The 18,029-nt window shown below is 41.4% G+C and overlaps 1 protein-coding gene across 1 annotated transcript in view; it reads right to left on the reverse strand.

Moving 5' to 3' along the window:
• The window catches only part of LOC122812874, a 122,744-nt gene that overhangs the window by 39,213 nt on the left and 65,502 nt on the right, over window positions 1-18,029 (reverse strand). The window contains exon 2 of the mRNA XM_044084918.1: window positions 3,651-3,977. Coding sequence (XP_043940853.1) covers window positions 3,651-3,977 — 327 coding nt within the window. The remainder of the gene's footprint in view (window positions 1-3,650; window positions 3,978-18,029) is intronic.

The following is an 18,029-nucleotide window of genomic DNA, read 5'->3' on the forward strand; positions in this document are numbered from 1 at the left end:
CCATTGCTCACATTCCATTCTCATAAAATAGCAGAGTAATGACATCATGTAATATGTTTATTTACTGTCCTGTACATAACATGCTTTTATGTGCTCTCATTACAGTAGCAAGGGGTGTGACTATACTGTACAGGAAACTTGGGTATATATAGGTAGCATCACATATTTTTTTATTTATTATTTTTTATGCATGGGTAGTATCACATATTGTATGCACTCACACGTGATTGTTACACCAGCTACAGTACACTGGTTGACGAATATGATTCCACACATATTGTATTATGAAATTAGTATTGTTGCCCTTCTTTTCCATGTAAAATTAGTTTGCCTGTTGTAGTACTTCAACCATGCACCTCTGCATGAAGAGCTGGGACTCTGAGTACTACACTATCTTGTTCTTGGTGTTTCAGCTGTATGTTTTTATGTATATCCTATTGGATACTACTATGATATTATTACATTAACTGCAGAGTACTATGTTTATTTGCCCATGTCATTGAGGACTGCTGTCATGTAGTAATGACATACATTTCAGTTTCACACTTCTATCCTTCAGGACATTCATCCTAATGCATAACATGTTTGCTGTCCACTTCCAGATGTCAGGTATTGCTAAGGACATACAACTATGAAGGTGCCCACATAGTTTTGTGCTGTGGGCCTGGACACTGCTTCTAGCTCCAACAAATGGGATGTCCTTCATGAGGGCCTTGGTCCTATTACTTGCCTATGTGATGGACGTTACAGAAGTGGTGGGTTACAGATTCACAGACAGTAGGTGGGGGAACACTTCACCGGACAGGATATTTGGAGGCAGCACAACAACATGGGAGACATATCTCCGGAACTGTGAACAGATTCTATGTCATCATCAGTGCTGTTATACATATGGTGGGTTGATAGGTTGACAGGGTTTGTGTGGACATGCATTTAGTGAATGACTTCACATCTGACAGTGATATGTCTCTGATATACCTCTCCACTGTCATGCTATCCACAGACTGGCTACATGTTTGCCTGTTATGTTTTGTCTGTTCACCAGACAGTTGTTGTCCTTGCAAAATCAGTCAAGGACTCTGGGGAATGCAGTCAGTAAATATTAAACTCCACTGGTATTACTGCCTTCATATTCCTCATAAAGGATATGTTACAACAAACCCAGTAACATCAGCAACTTTCTAAAGTTCTGACACCAATATGTCCGATCTATGCCTGTGTTTGTGTCTCTGTCCTCAAATGATGTCAGGCCTTGTCTAGATGTCATGCACTATGAGGCTAATACTTATTTAGCAGCATTATTTCTTGCCTTCATTCCTCCAACCATCCTAGTGATGTAGTAGACCCACAGGCATGTTACAGGGAAGAGGCCATAGATATCAGTCCTAAGCCTGTACATTGAGGTGAACTGTACATTTGAGAGGTCTGTGCATGTCTGGCCATTGTTGACAGTCTGTCGGGATTGTGTAGACATGTCATGTGTAGATGTTATTTGGACTGTGTATGGAGGGGGTAGCTGTAAGTGTTATGGCTCCTTTTTTATCTGACTGTGCATGCTGCTCCAGTGTCTGCTGGTCTATTGGCTGTATGCCTTTGTAGAGGCAGACTGAGATGTATCCTGTACCACGGTCAGGAGTCAGACTACACTGAGAATTGGACCACTATATGTAGAGGTAGTGTGTAACTGGGAAACTATTATGTATTTCTTCACACAGTCCGTATACTCCACTGTTCACCTGACCTACCGGTATGTGACTGTGACTGTGGTGGAACTGATTGTGGGTATGCACTTACACACTGGGGTCTGATTTTTGGTGCTGTAACATCCCTGTAGTGCCTGACATCCCAAAGGGGGATGACAACACATTCAATGACATTGAGCTTGAGGCCTTGGCTCTGATACCAGTCATTGGTCTCAGTGAGGCCTTTCTGCAGGATGTCAACATTACTTAGGTAGTTAATAGCTCCCAACCTGCAATCATCTGCAAACATTGTCATTTCATGTTGGCATGGACTTCAGAGAAGTTGATACCAAACAGGAGAGGGCCCAGGACTGAACCCTGTGGAACTCCACACATGAGTGGCCGGCAATCTGACTTGGGCATAGCTACTTTCACACTGTGGGTTCTATCTGTCAGACAGTTTGCAACCCACCTATTGTTATAGGTATTGATGCGTAACTTAGTGAGTTTATCCATGAATCCTGAGTGGGGAATGTTATCAAAGGGTTTGGCCAGATTGAGGTAGGCTGTATAAAAACATTGGCTTCATCCACAGCTCTGGTGATTGACTCAAAGAAGTCGACCAGGTTGATTGAACAGGCATGATGTACTCTTCACAAAAGCAAGCTGTGGGGGATCCTGAGTCTGGAGATTCCCATATCCCTGTTTCTTAGGTCCATGACGATGCATTCCATAGCTTTGCATGACAGACTTGTCAGGCTAATGGGGCTATACTTCCCAGGGTCTGCAGCCACTCCTCCTGTGCGGAGAGGAATAACTGTAGCAGTGCACCAGTCAGTAGGGGAAAAGCATGAGGTGAGGCTGTGATTGAACAGGGCACACAGGTGAGGTGCCAATTCACTCTGCAGTTCATGCAGAAGACAGCCAGGGATATTGCCAGGTCCAATAGAAGCTGTGCCTTGGACAGTGGTGTGTTAACCCAAGCAGCAGTAAAACTGGGTGCCTGGCAGTGTACTGGTATTGTGATTGGTCCTTCGGGGGTGGGGAGAAGGGTAAAGTTGCCACTAACTCTGTGTGCCAGTATATTGGCAATATCTTTTGGTTCAGTACAGAAGGTCCCATTGTGCAGTGGCTCAGAGCACATGTTGGTATTACTGTGGAGATTCTTTACATAACTATAGGAGGCCTTGTGGATGTCTTTACTGTGTGCTGCTCAGGGACCCTTTTCACTCATGAATTGCTGTAGTTGGCAAAAATAAACATATAATAGTAAAAAAAAAGTATAAAGCAGAGAACAGTCAAAAATATAAACAAACTATAAACTATAAACATCTGCGATATGTCAGGTACAACTAACATTGGGTAAGACGGCGATTCAGGTCGTAGCCTGCTATAAGTCCCCAACCATGTCCCAAGTACTGATATTCAGGGGGATGTTATTCCAATGCATGGCAACAGTGTTTGAGTATAGGATGTGTCCGATTGATTTATTCAGTTTATAAATAAAAACTAGTCACTGTAATAAAGATAGTAGTTCACATTTGGGTGAGTACTGAGCAAGAATGGAGCTGATTGCTGGACATGATGAGGGATTATATATCATTTTATGAGCTTGAATAAGTTGAGTATAGTGGAGATACTGTAGTTCTAGCCAGTTCAATGTTTTAAGAGCAAGACAGTGATGTGACTTATAGGGTTTATTAGCTACAAATCTGGCAATTTTGTTGTAACACAATTCAAGTTTAGATGTGGCAGATGTTTGTAGATTTAATTTAAAGAAAACAAGCAGTTAAAGGTGCAGAATGTTCCTGAAGCTGTTTCCATTAGTCTTTGTTCTTTAGCCACAAAAGCTGCATCAGAAAATCTGTCAGGTCACATATTTTCAAGTCAGAGTTTTGTGAGACAGAATTATTATTTTACACAGACTAAGTTTCATTGCTAATGGAAGCTATAATAAACTTACCATACCTGTAACTTTCAGATGTAACATTTGTATTGCTGTTTCTGGTGTGTACTGCACATAACACGTATAATTCCCTTCATCCTCAGTTTTGATGTCAGGAAGTAGCAGAGAAGCATCACCTTTCATCACATTAGAAAGCTTTGCTCCTGTGCGGTTTGGTATCTCTATGTTGCTGAATCTAATAACTTCCTTTTCACCAAGAAGCCACCGTAGTGCCAAAAACTCCAGCTCAAACTGTGGTCCATCGATTGTAAATGTACAATTCAGCACAGCATTGTTGCCCTTAATAGCTTGAACTTTGGATGGTGTCACATTCACCTGGAGTTCTTTTTCTGACAGAAAGAGTTAAGAAATAAATCATAAAGTTATCTTTCTTTTAACTTGTACAAATACTGTATCTCATTGAAAATCTTCCTTGTTTTATTATCAGAAAACAGAGAATATCTGTCTACAAATTGCCTCACCCTTATAGGTAAGTGTCATTGCTGTATGAGTTACAAAAGGCAAATGCCCCTTGTACACAGAAACCTCTGGAGTTGTTATGTGGGTCACAGTGGCCCGCACATGTAAAGTGAGACTGTCCTACTCCCATCACTACAGAGGTATGAGACAAAAGTGTTTAATATAGCAAGAAAACATTCATAAATCACACCTAAGTAGGTAGAAGGAAATATTTTATTAATAATATTTTGCACATATTTCTGCTTCAATGACACCTAGAAGTCAAGAAGGTAAGGTATTGACAGCTTTTAATCTGAAAGTGGCTAGAAATTCCTGGTGTCATCCATGAATGATTCTAGCTCAATGTTCCTCAAATATAGAACAAAGTGCCAGTACAGATTAGTGTTTGATGTTTAAAATGATGTTCACTCTTTTTTTCAAGGAGTTCTCAGGCTGCAAAGCCTATGATATTGTGCAGAGAACTTTGTGATGTGCATGCTATGTGTTAAATTAGTAACCTCTCTCTGCATGTGCAGGTTTGGCACACACTGACTGTATGTATATCACCACTTAAACTCTGTACCATAATGTTAAGAGGATCAGATATTTGGCACATAACTGCTTTGAAGATTTCTGAGACAAATCTACACACTGTGAAATGTTTACATCTTATTATGGTACATTTTTATATTATTACAATTATGCCATGTACTGTTTACTGCTGGAGTTTTTCCTGTCAGGTTTCTAATGCAAAGAGCCTATGCTCACTCAGAATAACCTAGTAATCAACTCTAATTACTAAATAAATAAATATGTATAAACATACAAACATACATAAACACATACATACACACATACATGCATGTGCACCATTTCCTAATTGTGCACAGTAGTATTTTCTGTCTTAATTTCTCCAAGTCTTTTGAGTTTCTAATACTATGATGGGAATGGGCCCTATTCCTAAATTAAAGTACAATTAAAGTTCATGAAATTAGTAATTTCAATCTTTGATGTTAGACAGAAGTGTTCTTTGCAGCATCTGCAACGTGCCCAACTCCTTTTGCAATTCACACGGCATTACATGTATCAAGAAAATAAAATAAGTACAACTATAAATTGTTTTTTATAAGATCTGTTGCTCCTACTACTATTGGAACTGGCTGGGTATCCTTCTTTCACATTCATATGCAGTTACTGGTGGATATCCAGTTCTCTTATTACAGATTCTAATGTTGCAGTTACTGGTGGATACAGAGTGCCTAATAGCATCTGTTCTTAGTTTGAAAAACTGGTGTCATATCTTAGCTGATATAAAATGTGCAGTTTGTTTGACTAGGCTGTGAAATATCTGATATTCAGTGAAGACAGAACTGATAGGAGTATACATGTATGAACCTATGAACCTGATTAAAAGACATTTGGTGCACATTTCACAGTGATATTTTAGTTATTACTGAATGAAACTTTCTACTCTGAAGTAAAATAAACGACACTGAAGTTTAATTAAAACAAAAAGGACAGTGCATAAAGTAATTTATTTAAGGTTATACTTTAGTTTGCTTACTACAGCTATTGTATTTTTCATTCCAAACTAATTTCAACATTGTGTGCTGAATCTTTCATTGGTAGACCATGAACAGGAAGCAGCCAATCACTGTAAGATATTCAGAAATTCTGCGCCAATCAGAGAATTACTCAGAGGATCTGCTGCATATTAATGAATGACAATTTACACCACTGCTTACCATAGCAAGTTGCTGAGACCTGTGAGAAGCTTGTAATTAGAGCTCTGGTTCAGTGACTTTTTTTTACTTGAAGGGACTTCAGTTATGCAATATACACTTTTTAAGCCAAAAACAACAAAGCAGAAACCTTTTCACACATATTCACATTCTTTGTTCAGATGAGCTCTGGTGCATTCTCTTTAAGTACACACATTAAGTCACAAAAACCTTTATAATCTCAAATTTAAATCTTTTAAACTCTATATCTGCTTTAGACAAATGTATGTTCATTCAAATGATATTTGCATATAATAAGCATTGTTTTTCAAACATTAATACTTTATAGCTGTACATCATTATCAATATGCATCAGTAAGTGGAATTCATGGACCTTGAGACATGCAAGATGTTTTTTATCCTTAGTGGATGTGTGTATGTTATGGAATTCCTCACACCTGGGCTTCAGAAACTAACTAACCATTAAGGTCTATCTGGAGAAAAATTACCAAGTAGGATTTTCATACAAAAGCAACAATGTGACTATCAATTGCTGCATGTTCCTGTTTATATGAAAATCAAAACTTTTTTGATAGATGGCTCTGTTGAAAAATAAGTGCATTTTAATGGATTTCTTCTGTTTAAACAGTACACTGTCCCTTGTACAGAATGGGTAGGATTTAGAAGCTGTTGTACAATATGCAAGGCATATCCATGTGATTCTTGAACAGTGATTCACAGGTGTGCCTTGTAAAGGAAGAATTTGCATGGTGTGGGGCTCAGTTAAATTACATATTAATGCCAAGCAATAGCCAGAATCACAGAGGTTTTTCAGTTCAGACACACTGTGTATATAACCTGCTCAGGTATGTAAGCAACTATAAAATGGAGAAACAAATAGAAAAAATATCAGAATGCTGGGCAGCACATCAGTAAGGGATAATTGCAGGGCAGAGTACTGAAAAACAATCCTGGGTAATGCAAACTATCCAGGTACCTATACCAACAAGTAAAAAACAATCTCTGGTAATGCAAGCAACCCAAGTACCTATGCCAACAAGTAAAAAAACAATCTTGGGTAAAGCAAGCAATCTAGATACCTATGCCAACAAGTAAGAAACAATCTTGGGTAATGCACGCAAACCAGGTACTTATGCTAACAAGTAAAAACAAGCTTTTCCTCAACCTCTCCAACACTTTCAATACCATTTCCCACAATATCCGCCTCTCTAAACTATCTACCCTCCACATTTCCCCACCTACCCTACAATGGTTCAATAGCTCTCTCTACAATAGGCAGCAATCCACCAAATGGCAACAGTCTTACTCTCCCTTTCTCAATACTTCCACAGAGCTACCCCCAAGGCTCCATACTCGGTTCTGTCTTATTTACCATCTTTATTAACAACTTTTACACCACTCTCCCACAATGCTCAGTAATCCAGTATGCTGATGATGCTACAATAATATGCACTGCAAATTTCAGCTCTGAAATCCAGCAGATCACCCAGAATGCCTTCACCTCTACTGAATCATGGATGCTTAACAATCATCTTGCCCTAAATACAAAAAAAAAACTAAACTAGTAATTTTTACCCCTAAGAAACCACTCCTCTAGATAAAAAAATGCTTCAGTACACAAGCTCAAGACAATACCACTATAGAAGTTGCCCCACACATTAAATTACTAGGCATTATTATAGATGAAAACCTTAACTTTGACCTACACATAAACAGTAACATCAAAAAACACACACCAAAAGCTCGGCATGCTGTACAGGCACCAACACTTTCTTAGCCTCTCTACTAGACACACCCTTGCAACTACACTTTTATTACCCTCTCTCCTTTATGGTGCACCTCTCCTCACTAATATCCAAAATTCTACAAAATCCAAACTTGATATGTGTTACAACAGAATAGACAAATTTGCCACCAAGGCCAAATTCCCATTCCACCAATATAACTCACTGAAAAAATTAGGCTGGTTGGAACTCCCCCACCATCTCTCATTCACCCAGTTAACTACAGCACACAAAATAATCTACAGACCCACAGACTGTCCTGCTCTCTCAACTGTACTTGCCAAATACCAACCCAACAGGCAACTCATCATCTTCTTTCGGCTGTTCCCGTTAGGGGTTGCCACAGCGGATCATCTGTTTCCATTTCTTCCTCTCCTCTGCATCATGCTCTGTCACACCAACCACCTGCATGTCCTCTCTCACCACATCCATAAACCTTATCTTAGGCCTTCCTCTTTTCCTCTTACCTGGCAGTTCCATCCTTAGCATCCTTTTCCCAATATACCCAGCATCCCTCCTCAGCACATGTCCAAACCAATGCAATCTCACCTCTCTTGCTTTGTCTCCAAACTGTCCAACCTGAGCTGACCCTCTAATATACTGATTCCTAATCTTGTCCATCCTTGTCACACCGAGTGCAAATCTTAACATCTTTAACTCTGCCACATCCAGCTCTGACTCCTGCCTTTTCATCAATGCCACCATCTCCAACCCATATAACATAGATGGTCTCACTACCCTCTTGTAGACATTCCCTTTCACTCTTACTGGTACCCGTCTGTCAAAAATCACTCCTGACACTCTTCTCCACCCATTCCACCCTGCCTGTACTCTCTTCTTCACCTCTCTTCCACACTCACCATTACTCTGAACTGTTGATCCCAAGTACTTAAACTCATTCACCTTTACCAACTCTACTCCCTGCATCCTCACCATTCCCCTACCCTCCCTCTCATTTACACACATATATTATGTTTTAGCCCTGCTGACCTTCATTCCTCTCCTCTCTAAAGCATATCTCCTCCTCTCCAGGGTCTCCTCAACCTGGTCCCTACTCTCACTACATATCAAAATGTCATCTGCAAACATCATAGCTCATGGGGCCTCCTGTCTGATCTCATCTGTCAACCTGTCCATCACCACTACAAATAAGAAAGGGCTCAGAATTGATCCTTGATGTAATCTCACCTCCACCTTAAACGTATCTGTCACTCCCACCGCAGTCCTCACCAATGTCACACTACCCTTGTACATATCCTGTACCACTCTTACATACTTCTCTGCCACTCCCAGCTTCCTCATACAGTACCACAACTCCTCTGTAGGCAACCTGTCATACACTTTCTCTAAGTCCACAAAGACACAATGCAACTCCTTCTGACCTTCTCTGTATTTTTCCAACAACACTCTCAGAGCAAATATTGCATCTGTAGTGCTCTTTCCTGGCATGAAACCATACTGCTGATCACTAATCATCACCTCCCTTCTTAACCTAGCTTCCACTACTCTTTCCCATAACTTCAAGCTGTGACTGATCAATTTTATCCCTCTGTAGTTACTGCAGCTCTGCACATCACTCTTATTCTTAAAGATAGGTACCAAAACACTTTTTCTCCACTCCTCAGGCATCCTCTGACTTTCCAAAATTTCATTAAACAATCTGGTTAAAAATTCCACTGCCATTTCTCCTAAGCACCTCCATGCTTCCACTGGTACATCATCTGAACCAACAGCCTTTCCATTCTTCATCCTCTTCATAGCTGTCCTTTCTTCCTCCTTTCTAATCTGCTTCACTTCCTGATTCACTATCCCCACATCATCCATCCTTCTCTCTCTCTCATTCTCTTCATTCATCAGCCCTTCAAAGTACTCTTTCCATCTACTCAACACACTCTCCTCACTTTTGAGTACGTTTCCCTCACTGTCCTTTATCACCCTTACCTGCTGCACATCTTTCCCAGCTCTGTCCCTCTGTATAGCCAATCGGTACAGGTCCTTTTCTCCCTCTTTAGTGTCCAGTCTCTCATACAACTCTCCATATGGCTTATCCTTAGCCTTTGCCACCTCTCTCTTTGCCATGTGCCTCATCTCCTTATACTCATGTCTACTTTCTTCATCTCTTTGACAATCCCACTTCTTCTTTGCCAGCCTCTTCCTCTGTATACTCTCCTGTACTTCCTCATTCCACCACCATGTCTCCTTGTCCTCCTTCCTCTGTCCAGATGTCACACCAAGCACCTTCCTAGCAGTCTCCCTTACTAGCTCTGCCACCAACCCAACAGGCAACTAAGATGTGAAAATCATTTACTTCTAAAAGCAGAAAAGCCCACCTTACCTGCTGGTCAACTGCTCTACTCCTTCACCATTGCCAAATTATGGAAGTCGCTTCCTCCTTCTATAAGAAACACAGACAGCACCACCACCTTCAAACAAATACTGAAAAATCATCTCAACTCTTCCTGGCTGTGTATCTGCTCTATAACAACCCTTCCTGGCTCTGTACCTGCTCTATAACAACCCTTCCTGGCTGTGTACCTGCTCTATAACAACCCTTCCTGGCTCTGTACCTGCTCTATAACAACCCTTCCTGGCTGTGTACCTGCTCTATAACAACCCTTCCTGGCTATGTACCTGCTCTATAACAACCCTTCCTGGCTGTGTACCTGCTCTATAACAACCCTTCCTGGCTATGTACCTGCTCTATAACAACCCTTCCTGGCTGTGTACCTGCTCTATAACAACCCTTCCTGGCTCTGTACCTGCTCTATAACAACCCTTCCTGGCTATGTACCTGCTCTATAACAACCCTTCCTGGCTATGTACCTGCTCTATAACAACCCTTCCTGGCTGTGTACCTGCTCTATAACAACCCTTCCTGGCTGTGTACCTGCTCTATAACAACCCTTCCTGGCTCTGTACCTGCTCTATAACAACCCTTCCTGGCTGTGTACCTGCTCTATAACAACCCTTCCTGGCTGTGTACCTGCTCTATAACAACCCTTCCTGGCTCTGTACCTGCTCTATAACAACCCTTCCTGGCTCTGTACCTGCTCTATAACAACCCTTCCTGGCTGTGTACCTGCTCTATAACAACCCTTCCTGGCTGTGTACCTGCTCTATAACAACCCTTCCTGGCTATGTACCTGCTCTATAACAACCCTTCCTGGTTCTGTACCTGCTCTATAACCTGACCTCTTCCTTCTCCTTATATGATAACTGAACTCCTGTGCTTTTTGCTACTAGTGACTGATGATACTTTCTCCATATTTATTATTTTATTTCTTTCACTTGTTGATACTGTTACAATAATGCTGACTAATTTATCTCCGTTTTTACCACTCTGAATTCATTTGGCAACCAACTAAATTCCTGCTTTTATGTATATATTCAGTATATGTTACTGTAATCAAACCAACTAAATTCCTGACATGCATATATTCTTATTGTAACCACTATGTGTAACATTGTTTCTACTTCTGTACAAATTAATATTTAATTTCTTTCTGCATCTATGTTCTTGTCGGAGCTTTTCTCCCCGGGCCTCCACCGAAAATGGACTCTTTTAGGCTCAGTGGACTTTCCTCGGTAAACAAATGCAATAAATAAATAAATAAATAAATAAACAAACAATCTCAGATAATGCAAGCAACAGAAACACAATCTCAGATAATGCAAGCAATCCAGGTACCTATGCCAACAAGTAAAACAAATCTCTGGTAATGCAAGCAACCCAGATATCTATACCAGCAAGTAAAAAACAATTTTGGGTAATGCAAACAATCCAGATACCTATGCCAACAAGTAAAAAACAATCTTGGGTAATGCAAGTAATCCAGATACCTATGCCAACAAGTAAAGAAACAATCTCGGGTAATGCAAGCATTCCAGGTACCTATGCTAACAAGTAAAAAAACAATTTCTGGTAATGCATGCAATACAGGTACGTATGCTAACAAGTAAAAAACAATCTCAGGTAATGCAAGCAATCCAGGTACCTATGCCAACAAGTAAAAAACAATCTCTGGTGATGCAAGCAATCCAAATACCTATGCCAACAAGTAAAAGACAATCTCGGGTAATGCAAGCAATCTAGATACTTATGCCAACAAGTAAAAGACAATCTCGGGTAATGCAATCAACCCAGGTACCTATGCTAACAAATAAAATAAAATCTGAGGTAATGCAAGCAGTCCAGGTACCTATGCTAACAAGTAAAAAACAATATCAGGTAATGCAAGCAATCCAGGTACCTATGCTAACAAGTAAAAAACAATCTTGGGCAATGCAAGCAATCCAGGTACCTATGCTAACAAGTAAAAAACAATCTTGGATAATGCAAGCAATCCTAGTACCTATGCCAACAAATAAAAACAATCTTGGGTAATGCAAACAATCCAGGCACCTATGCCAACAAGTAAAAGCAATGTTGGTAATGTAAGCATTCCAGGTACCTATGCCAACACATAAAAATCAATCTTGGGCAGTGCAAGCAATCCAGGTACCTGTGCCAACAAGTGGTGTTCCTCAGAAATATATGCAAACAACTCACAGACCTGTCTAAAATTGACAGACAGACCTAGAATTCATGCATCACATCAGAATGCACATGATCATCTACTTGGGATAATCTAGAACAAATAGTAATATACTGCAAATAAATATTCCTGAGAACAGAGCAGTGTTTGAGACAAGCTCAACACAAAAGGTGTCTGCAGAGTATAATACTAACTACACAAAATGTATCACAAATCATGTACTGCATTATACTGAGCATCAAACAGAACTACACAGTAACAGAATAAGAAATGTCACAATGTGAAACCCATCATCATATCTACACATGACAGGTGACACAGCACACAGTAGTAGGGAATAGACATGATGGAAGTCACAAGACACACATTGAGGGTTAGGGCAGACCACACATCATCACTGACATGAGGACATCAATGACGTATTCTATAGGGAGTGCAGGACATGCTGTGGACATAATACAGAGTGTTCCCTATCATGTTCTACAAGTGTCCATGATGTGCTTAATAGGGGGCTCTCCTGAGTGTTCTAGAGGGTGCTACCCATGGTGTTCTGTCTAGTGTTCCCATTCTATGGGTGGTGTTCTGTCTAGTGTTCCCATTCTTTGGGTGGTGTTCTGTCTAGTGTTCCCATTCTATGGGTGGTGCTCTGTGTAGTGTTCCCATTCTATGGGTGGTGTTCTGTCTAGTGTTCCCATTCTATGGGTGGTGTTCTGTCTAGTATTCTCATTCTATGGGTGGTGTTCTGTCTAGTGTTCCCATTCTATGGGTGGTGTTCTGTCTAGTGTTCTCATTCTATGGGTGGTGTTCTGTCTAGTGTTTCCATTCTATGGGTGGTGTTCTGTCTAGTGTTCTCATTCTATGGGTGGTGTTCTGTCTAGTGTTCCCATTCTATGGGTGGTGTTCTGTCTAGTGTTTCCATTCTATGGGTGGTGTTCTGTCTAGTGTTCCCATTCTATGGGTGGTGTTCTGTCTAGTGCTCCCATTCTATGGGTGGTGTTCTGTCTAGTGTTCCCATTCTTTGGGTGCTGTTCTGTCTCGTGCTCCCATTCTATGGGTGGTGCTCTGTCTAGTGTTCCCATTCTATGGATGGTGTTCTGTCTAGTGTTCCCATTCTATGGGTGGTGTTCTGTCTAGTGTTCCCATTCTATGGGTGGTGTTCTGTCTAGTGTTCCCATTCTTTGGGTAGTGTTCTGTCTAGTATTCCAATTCTATGGGTGGTGTTCTGTGTAGTGTTCCCATTCTATGGGTGGTGTTCTGTCTAGTGTTCCCATTCTATGGGTGGTGTTCTGTCTAGTGTTCCCATTCTATGGGTGGTGTTCTGTCTAGTGTTCCCATTCTATGGGTGGTGTTCTGTCTAGTGTTCCCATTCTATGGGTGGTGTTCTGTCTAGTGTTCCCATTCTATGGGTGGTGTTCTGTCTAGTGTTCCCATTCTATGGGTGGTGCTCTGTCTAGTGTTCCCATTCTATGGATGGTGTTCTGTCTAGTGTTCCCATTCTATGGGTGGTGTTCTGTCTAGTGTTCCCATTCTATGGGTGGTGTTCTGTCTAGTGTTCTCATTCTATGGGTGGTGTTCTGTCTAGTGTTCCCATTCTATGGGTGGTGTTCTGTCTAGTGTTCCCATTCTATGGGTGGTGTTCTGTCTAGTGTTCCCATTCTATGGGTGGTGTTCTGTCTAGTGTTCCCATTCTATGGGTGGTGTTCTGTCTAGTGTTCCCATTCTATGGGTGGTGTTCTGTCTAGTGTTCCCATTCTATGGGTGGTGTTCTGTCTAGTGTTCCCATTCTATGGGTGGTGTTCTGTCTAGTGTTCCCATTCTATGGGTGGTGTTCTGTCTAGTGTTCCCATTCTATGGGTGGTGTTCTGTCTAGTGTTCCCATTCTATGGGTGGTGTTCTGTCTAGTGTTCCCATTCTATGGGTGGTGTTCTGTCTTGTGTTCCCATTCTATGGGTGGTGTTCTGTCTAGTGTTCCCATTCTATGGGTGGTGTTCTGTCTAGTGTTCCCATTCTATGGGCGGTGTTCTGTCTAGTGTTCCCATTCTATGGGTGGTGTTCTGTCTAGTGTTCCCATTCTATGGGTGGTGTTCTGTCTAGTGTTCCCATTCTATGGGTGGTTTTCTGTCTAGTGTTCCCATTCTATGGGTGGTGTTCTGTCTAGTGTTCCCATTCTATGGGTGGTGTTCTGTCTAGTGTTCCCATTCTATGGGCGGTGTTCTGTCTAGTGTTCCCATTCTATGGGCGGTGTTCTGTCTAGTGTTCCCATTCTATGGGTGGTGTTCTGTCTAGTGTTCCCATTCTATGGGTGATGTTTTGTCTAGTGTTCCCATTCTATGGTTGGTGTTCTGTCTAGTGTTCCCATTCTATGGGCGGTGTTCTGTCTAGTGTTCCCATTCTATGGGTGGTGTTCTGTCTAGTGTTCCCATTCTATGGGTGGTGTTCTGTCTAGTGTTCCCATTCTATGGGTGGTGTTCTGTCTAGTGTTCCCATTCTATGGGTGGTGTTCTGTCTAGTGTTCCCATTCTATGGGCGGTGTTCTGTCTAGTGTTCCCATTCTATGGGTGGTGTTCTGTCTAGTGTTCCCATTCTATGGGTGGTGTTCTGTCTAGTGTTCCCATTGTATTGGTGGTGTTCTGTCTAGTGTTCCCATTCTATGGGTGGTGTTCTGTCTAGTGTTCCCATTCTATGGGTGGTGTTCTGTCTAGTGTTCCCATTCTATGGGTGGTGTTCTGTCTAGTGTTCCCATTCTATGGGTGGTGTTCTGTCTAGTGTTCCCATTCTATGGGTGGTGTTCTGTCTAGTGTTCCCATTCTTTGGGTGGTGTTCTGTCTAGTGTTCCCATTCTATGGGTGGTGTTCTGTCTAGTGTTCCCATTCTATGGGTGGTGTTCTGTCTAGTGTTCCCATTCTATGGGTGGTGTTCTGTCTAGTGTTCCCATTCTATGGGTGGTGTTCTGTCTAGTGTTCCCATTCTATGGGTGGTGTTCTGTCTAGTGTTCCCATTCTATGGGTGGTGTTCTGTCTAGTGTTCCCATTCTATGGGTGGTGTTCTGTCTAGTGTTCCCATTCTATGGGTGGTGTTCTGTCTAGTGTTCCCATTCTATGGGTGGTGTTCTGTCTAGTGTTCCCATTCTATGGGTGGTGTTCTGTCTAGTGTTCCCATTCTATGGGTGGTGCTCTGTCTAGTGTTCCCATTCTATGGGTGGTGTTCTGTCTAGTGTTCCCATTCTATGGGTGGTGTTCTGTCTAGTGTTCCCATTCTATGGGTGGTGTTCTGTCTAGTGTTCCCATTCTATGGGTGGTGTTCTGTCTAGTGTTCCCATTCTATGGGTGGTGTTCTGTCTAGTGTTCCCATTCTATGGGTGGTGTTCTGTCTAGTGTTCCCATTCTATGGGTGGTGTTCTGTCTAGTGTTCCCATTCTATGGGTGGTGTTCTGTCTAGTGTTCCCATTCTATGGGTGGTGTTCTGTCTAGTGTTCCCATTCTTTGGGTGGTGTTCTGTCTAGTGTTCCCATTCTATGGGTGGTGTTCTATCTAGTGTTCCCATTCTATGGGTGGTGTTCTGTCTAGTGTTCCCATTCTATGGGTGGTGTTCTGTCTAGTGTTCCCATTCTATGGGTGGTGTTCTGTCTAGTGTTCCCATTCTATGGGTGGTGCTCTGTCTAGTGTTCCCATTCTATGGGTGGTGTTCTGTCTAGTGTTCCCATTCTATGGGTGGTGTTCTGTCTAGTGTTCCCATTCTTTGGGTGGTGTTCTGTCTAGTGTTCCCATTCTATGGGTGGTGTTCTGTCTAGTGTTCCCATTCTATGGGTGGTGTTCTGTCTAATGTTCCCATTCTATGGGTGGTGTCTGTCTAGTGTTCCCATTCTTTGGGTGGTGCTCTGTCTGGTGTTCCCATTCTTTGGGTGGTGCTCTGTCTAGTGTTCCCATTCTATGGGTGGTGTTCTGTCTAGTGTTCCCATTCTATGTGTGGTGTTCTGTCTAGTGTTCCCATTCTATGGGTGGTGTTCTGTCTAGTGTTCTGTCTAGTGTTCCCATTCTTTCGGTGGTGTTCTGTCTAGTGTTCCCATTCTATGGGTGGTGTGCTCTATGTTGTTCTAATGAGAGACATCATCATACAATAACATCTCACAGTCTGTAACTCTTCCAGCTCTGGGTGTTGCAGTATCACCAGGATATAGAAGACAAACATCACCCTGTCACACTCTTTAGTGTTCCACGCTGTCCACAGAGTCAGCTGCATCATGGAGACATGGGACTCATCTCCACAGATGCAGTCACTACTCCTTGCCCACCCAAGCATCTGCAAAAGTATTCGAGACATCACCCCATGACTGTGCCCATCCATGTCTACTTATCCCCTGTCTGGCAATTCAGGTTTGGCATAACAGTACCTTTAGGATGCATATAACAGAGGCTGTATGTACCATATGTGTGACCTTGAAGGGAATAAATTCATGATGGTACTATAAGAGTGACCATAATGTGCATAAATGCATGATGTTACTATACTGTATCTTCATACATGATGCATGATGTGTATTATCAAGAAAAGTGTAAGAACTTTTAGAAAACCTCCATTACAATTACAATCCCTTCTACACCAGAAAAGCCTCAGAGTAGATAGTCCTGTTCTCAGTAAAGCTCTTACATTTATTTTTAGCTTATCCCTTAATATAAAAAACGTTCCTGTAAGTTTTTTTTAAACACAAGCTAGTTATACCTCTCCCTAAAACACAGGGAGCAGCAAACCCCTCAGACTTCTACTCTATTGCCAACATTTGCCCCCTAGCAAAAATATGTGAAAAAAGCATTTATGAAAATACATTAGAATGAGGGGATGCTGAAATGTTCTAAGCCCAACCAGCCTTCTAAATTCTGAGCATTATTCTGCCTCTGTAGCTGAAATGAGGGTTATTTATCTTGCAAAGTGCCAATTTGAGGAATCATAGTGCTATGTTTTACACTGTTTCAGATCATTGATTGAACCATGACAACGAAAAGTGAGAAATGTTCAAGTGTGGAACTCCGAGCCATCGTGACGTTCCTATTCTTGCAGAAGAAAGCTCCAAAAGAAATCCATAAATGTATGATGCAATCATTGAGTGACAAGTGCCCTTCATGGTCAACTGTGAAGAAGTAGTATGCAAACTTTCAGTGTGGAGATTTTGAGACCAAAGATGCAGCAAGGTCTGGGGGGCTTCAAACAGTGTAAATTCTTGAAATTATTGACCATGGCCATGACCTGATTTTTGCAGATCGGCGAATATTGGCTAAAACAATTGTTAAGACACTACAGATATCTAGGGAATGTGTTGGGTTTATAATCCATGAGCAGCTGGGTATGCAGAAGCTGTCAGCCAAGTGGGTGCCCAAATGTTTGAATGCTGACATGAAAAGAAGTTGAGTGGGCACTTCTAAGTTGATTCTGCTGCATTTTCATCGAGCTGGTGCCAACTTTTTGGAATGACTAGTTACTGTTGATGGAACATGGTTACACCAGTTTACTATCAGAGTGGGTAAATCACTTTGTCCGTTTACACTTACATCGAATGTATGGTTTCAAAGTGTATTAAAAGCAAAAGTAAACTTACTGAATCTGGAATCCCGATATTCGAATGGCAAATACAGTTCAATGTTCACATATTTAAAACAGTGAATATCAAACTCTTGGTATTAATATGGTTCAAAATTGGTGAGTAAAATCATTTTGAAATTCAACATTGTATTTCGATGATAAGAATAAATGAACAAAGCAATTTCCACATTCTGATAGTAAACCAGTTACACCACTATGATCCTGAGACAAAACAGCAGTCCATGCAATGGCATCACTCAGGTTAACCAAGGCCAAAGAAGTTCAAGACCCAAAGGTCAGCAGCTAAG

This window comes from Protopterus annectens, chromosome 10.part0, assembly GCF_019279795.1.
Source record: "Protopterus annectens isolate FY-2018-M chromosome 10.part0, PAN1.0, whole genome shotgun sequence".
In the NCBI taxonomy this organism is placed as follows: Eukaryota; Metazoa; Chordata; order Ceratodontiformes; family Protopteridae; genus Protopterus; species Protopterus annectens.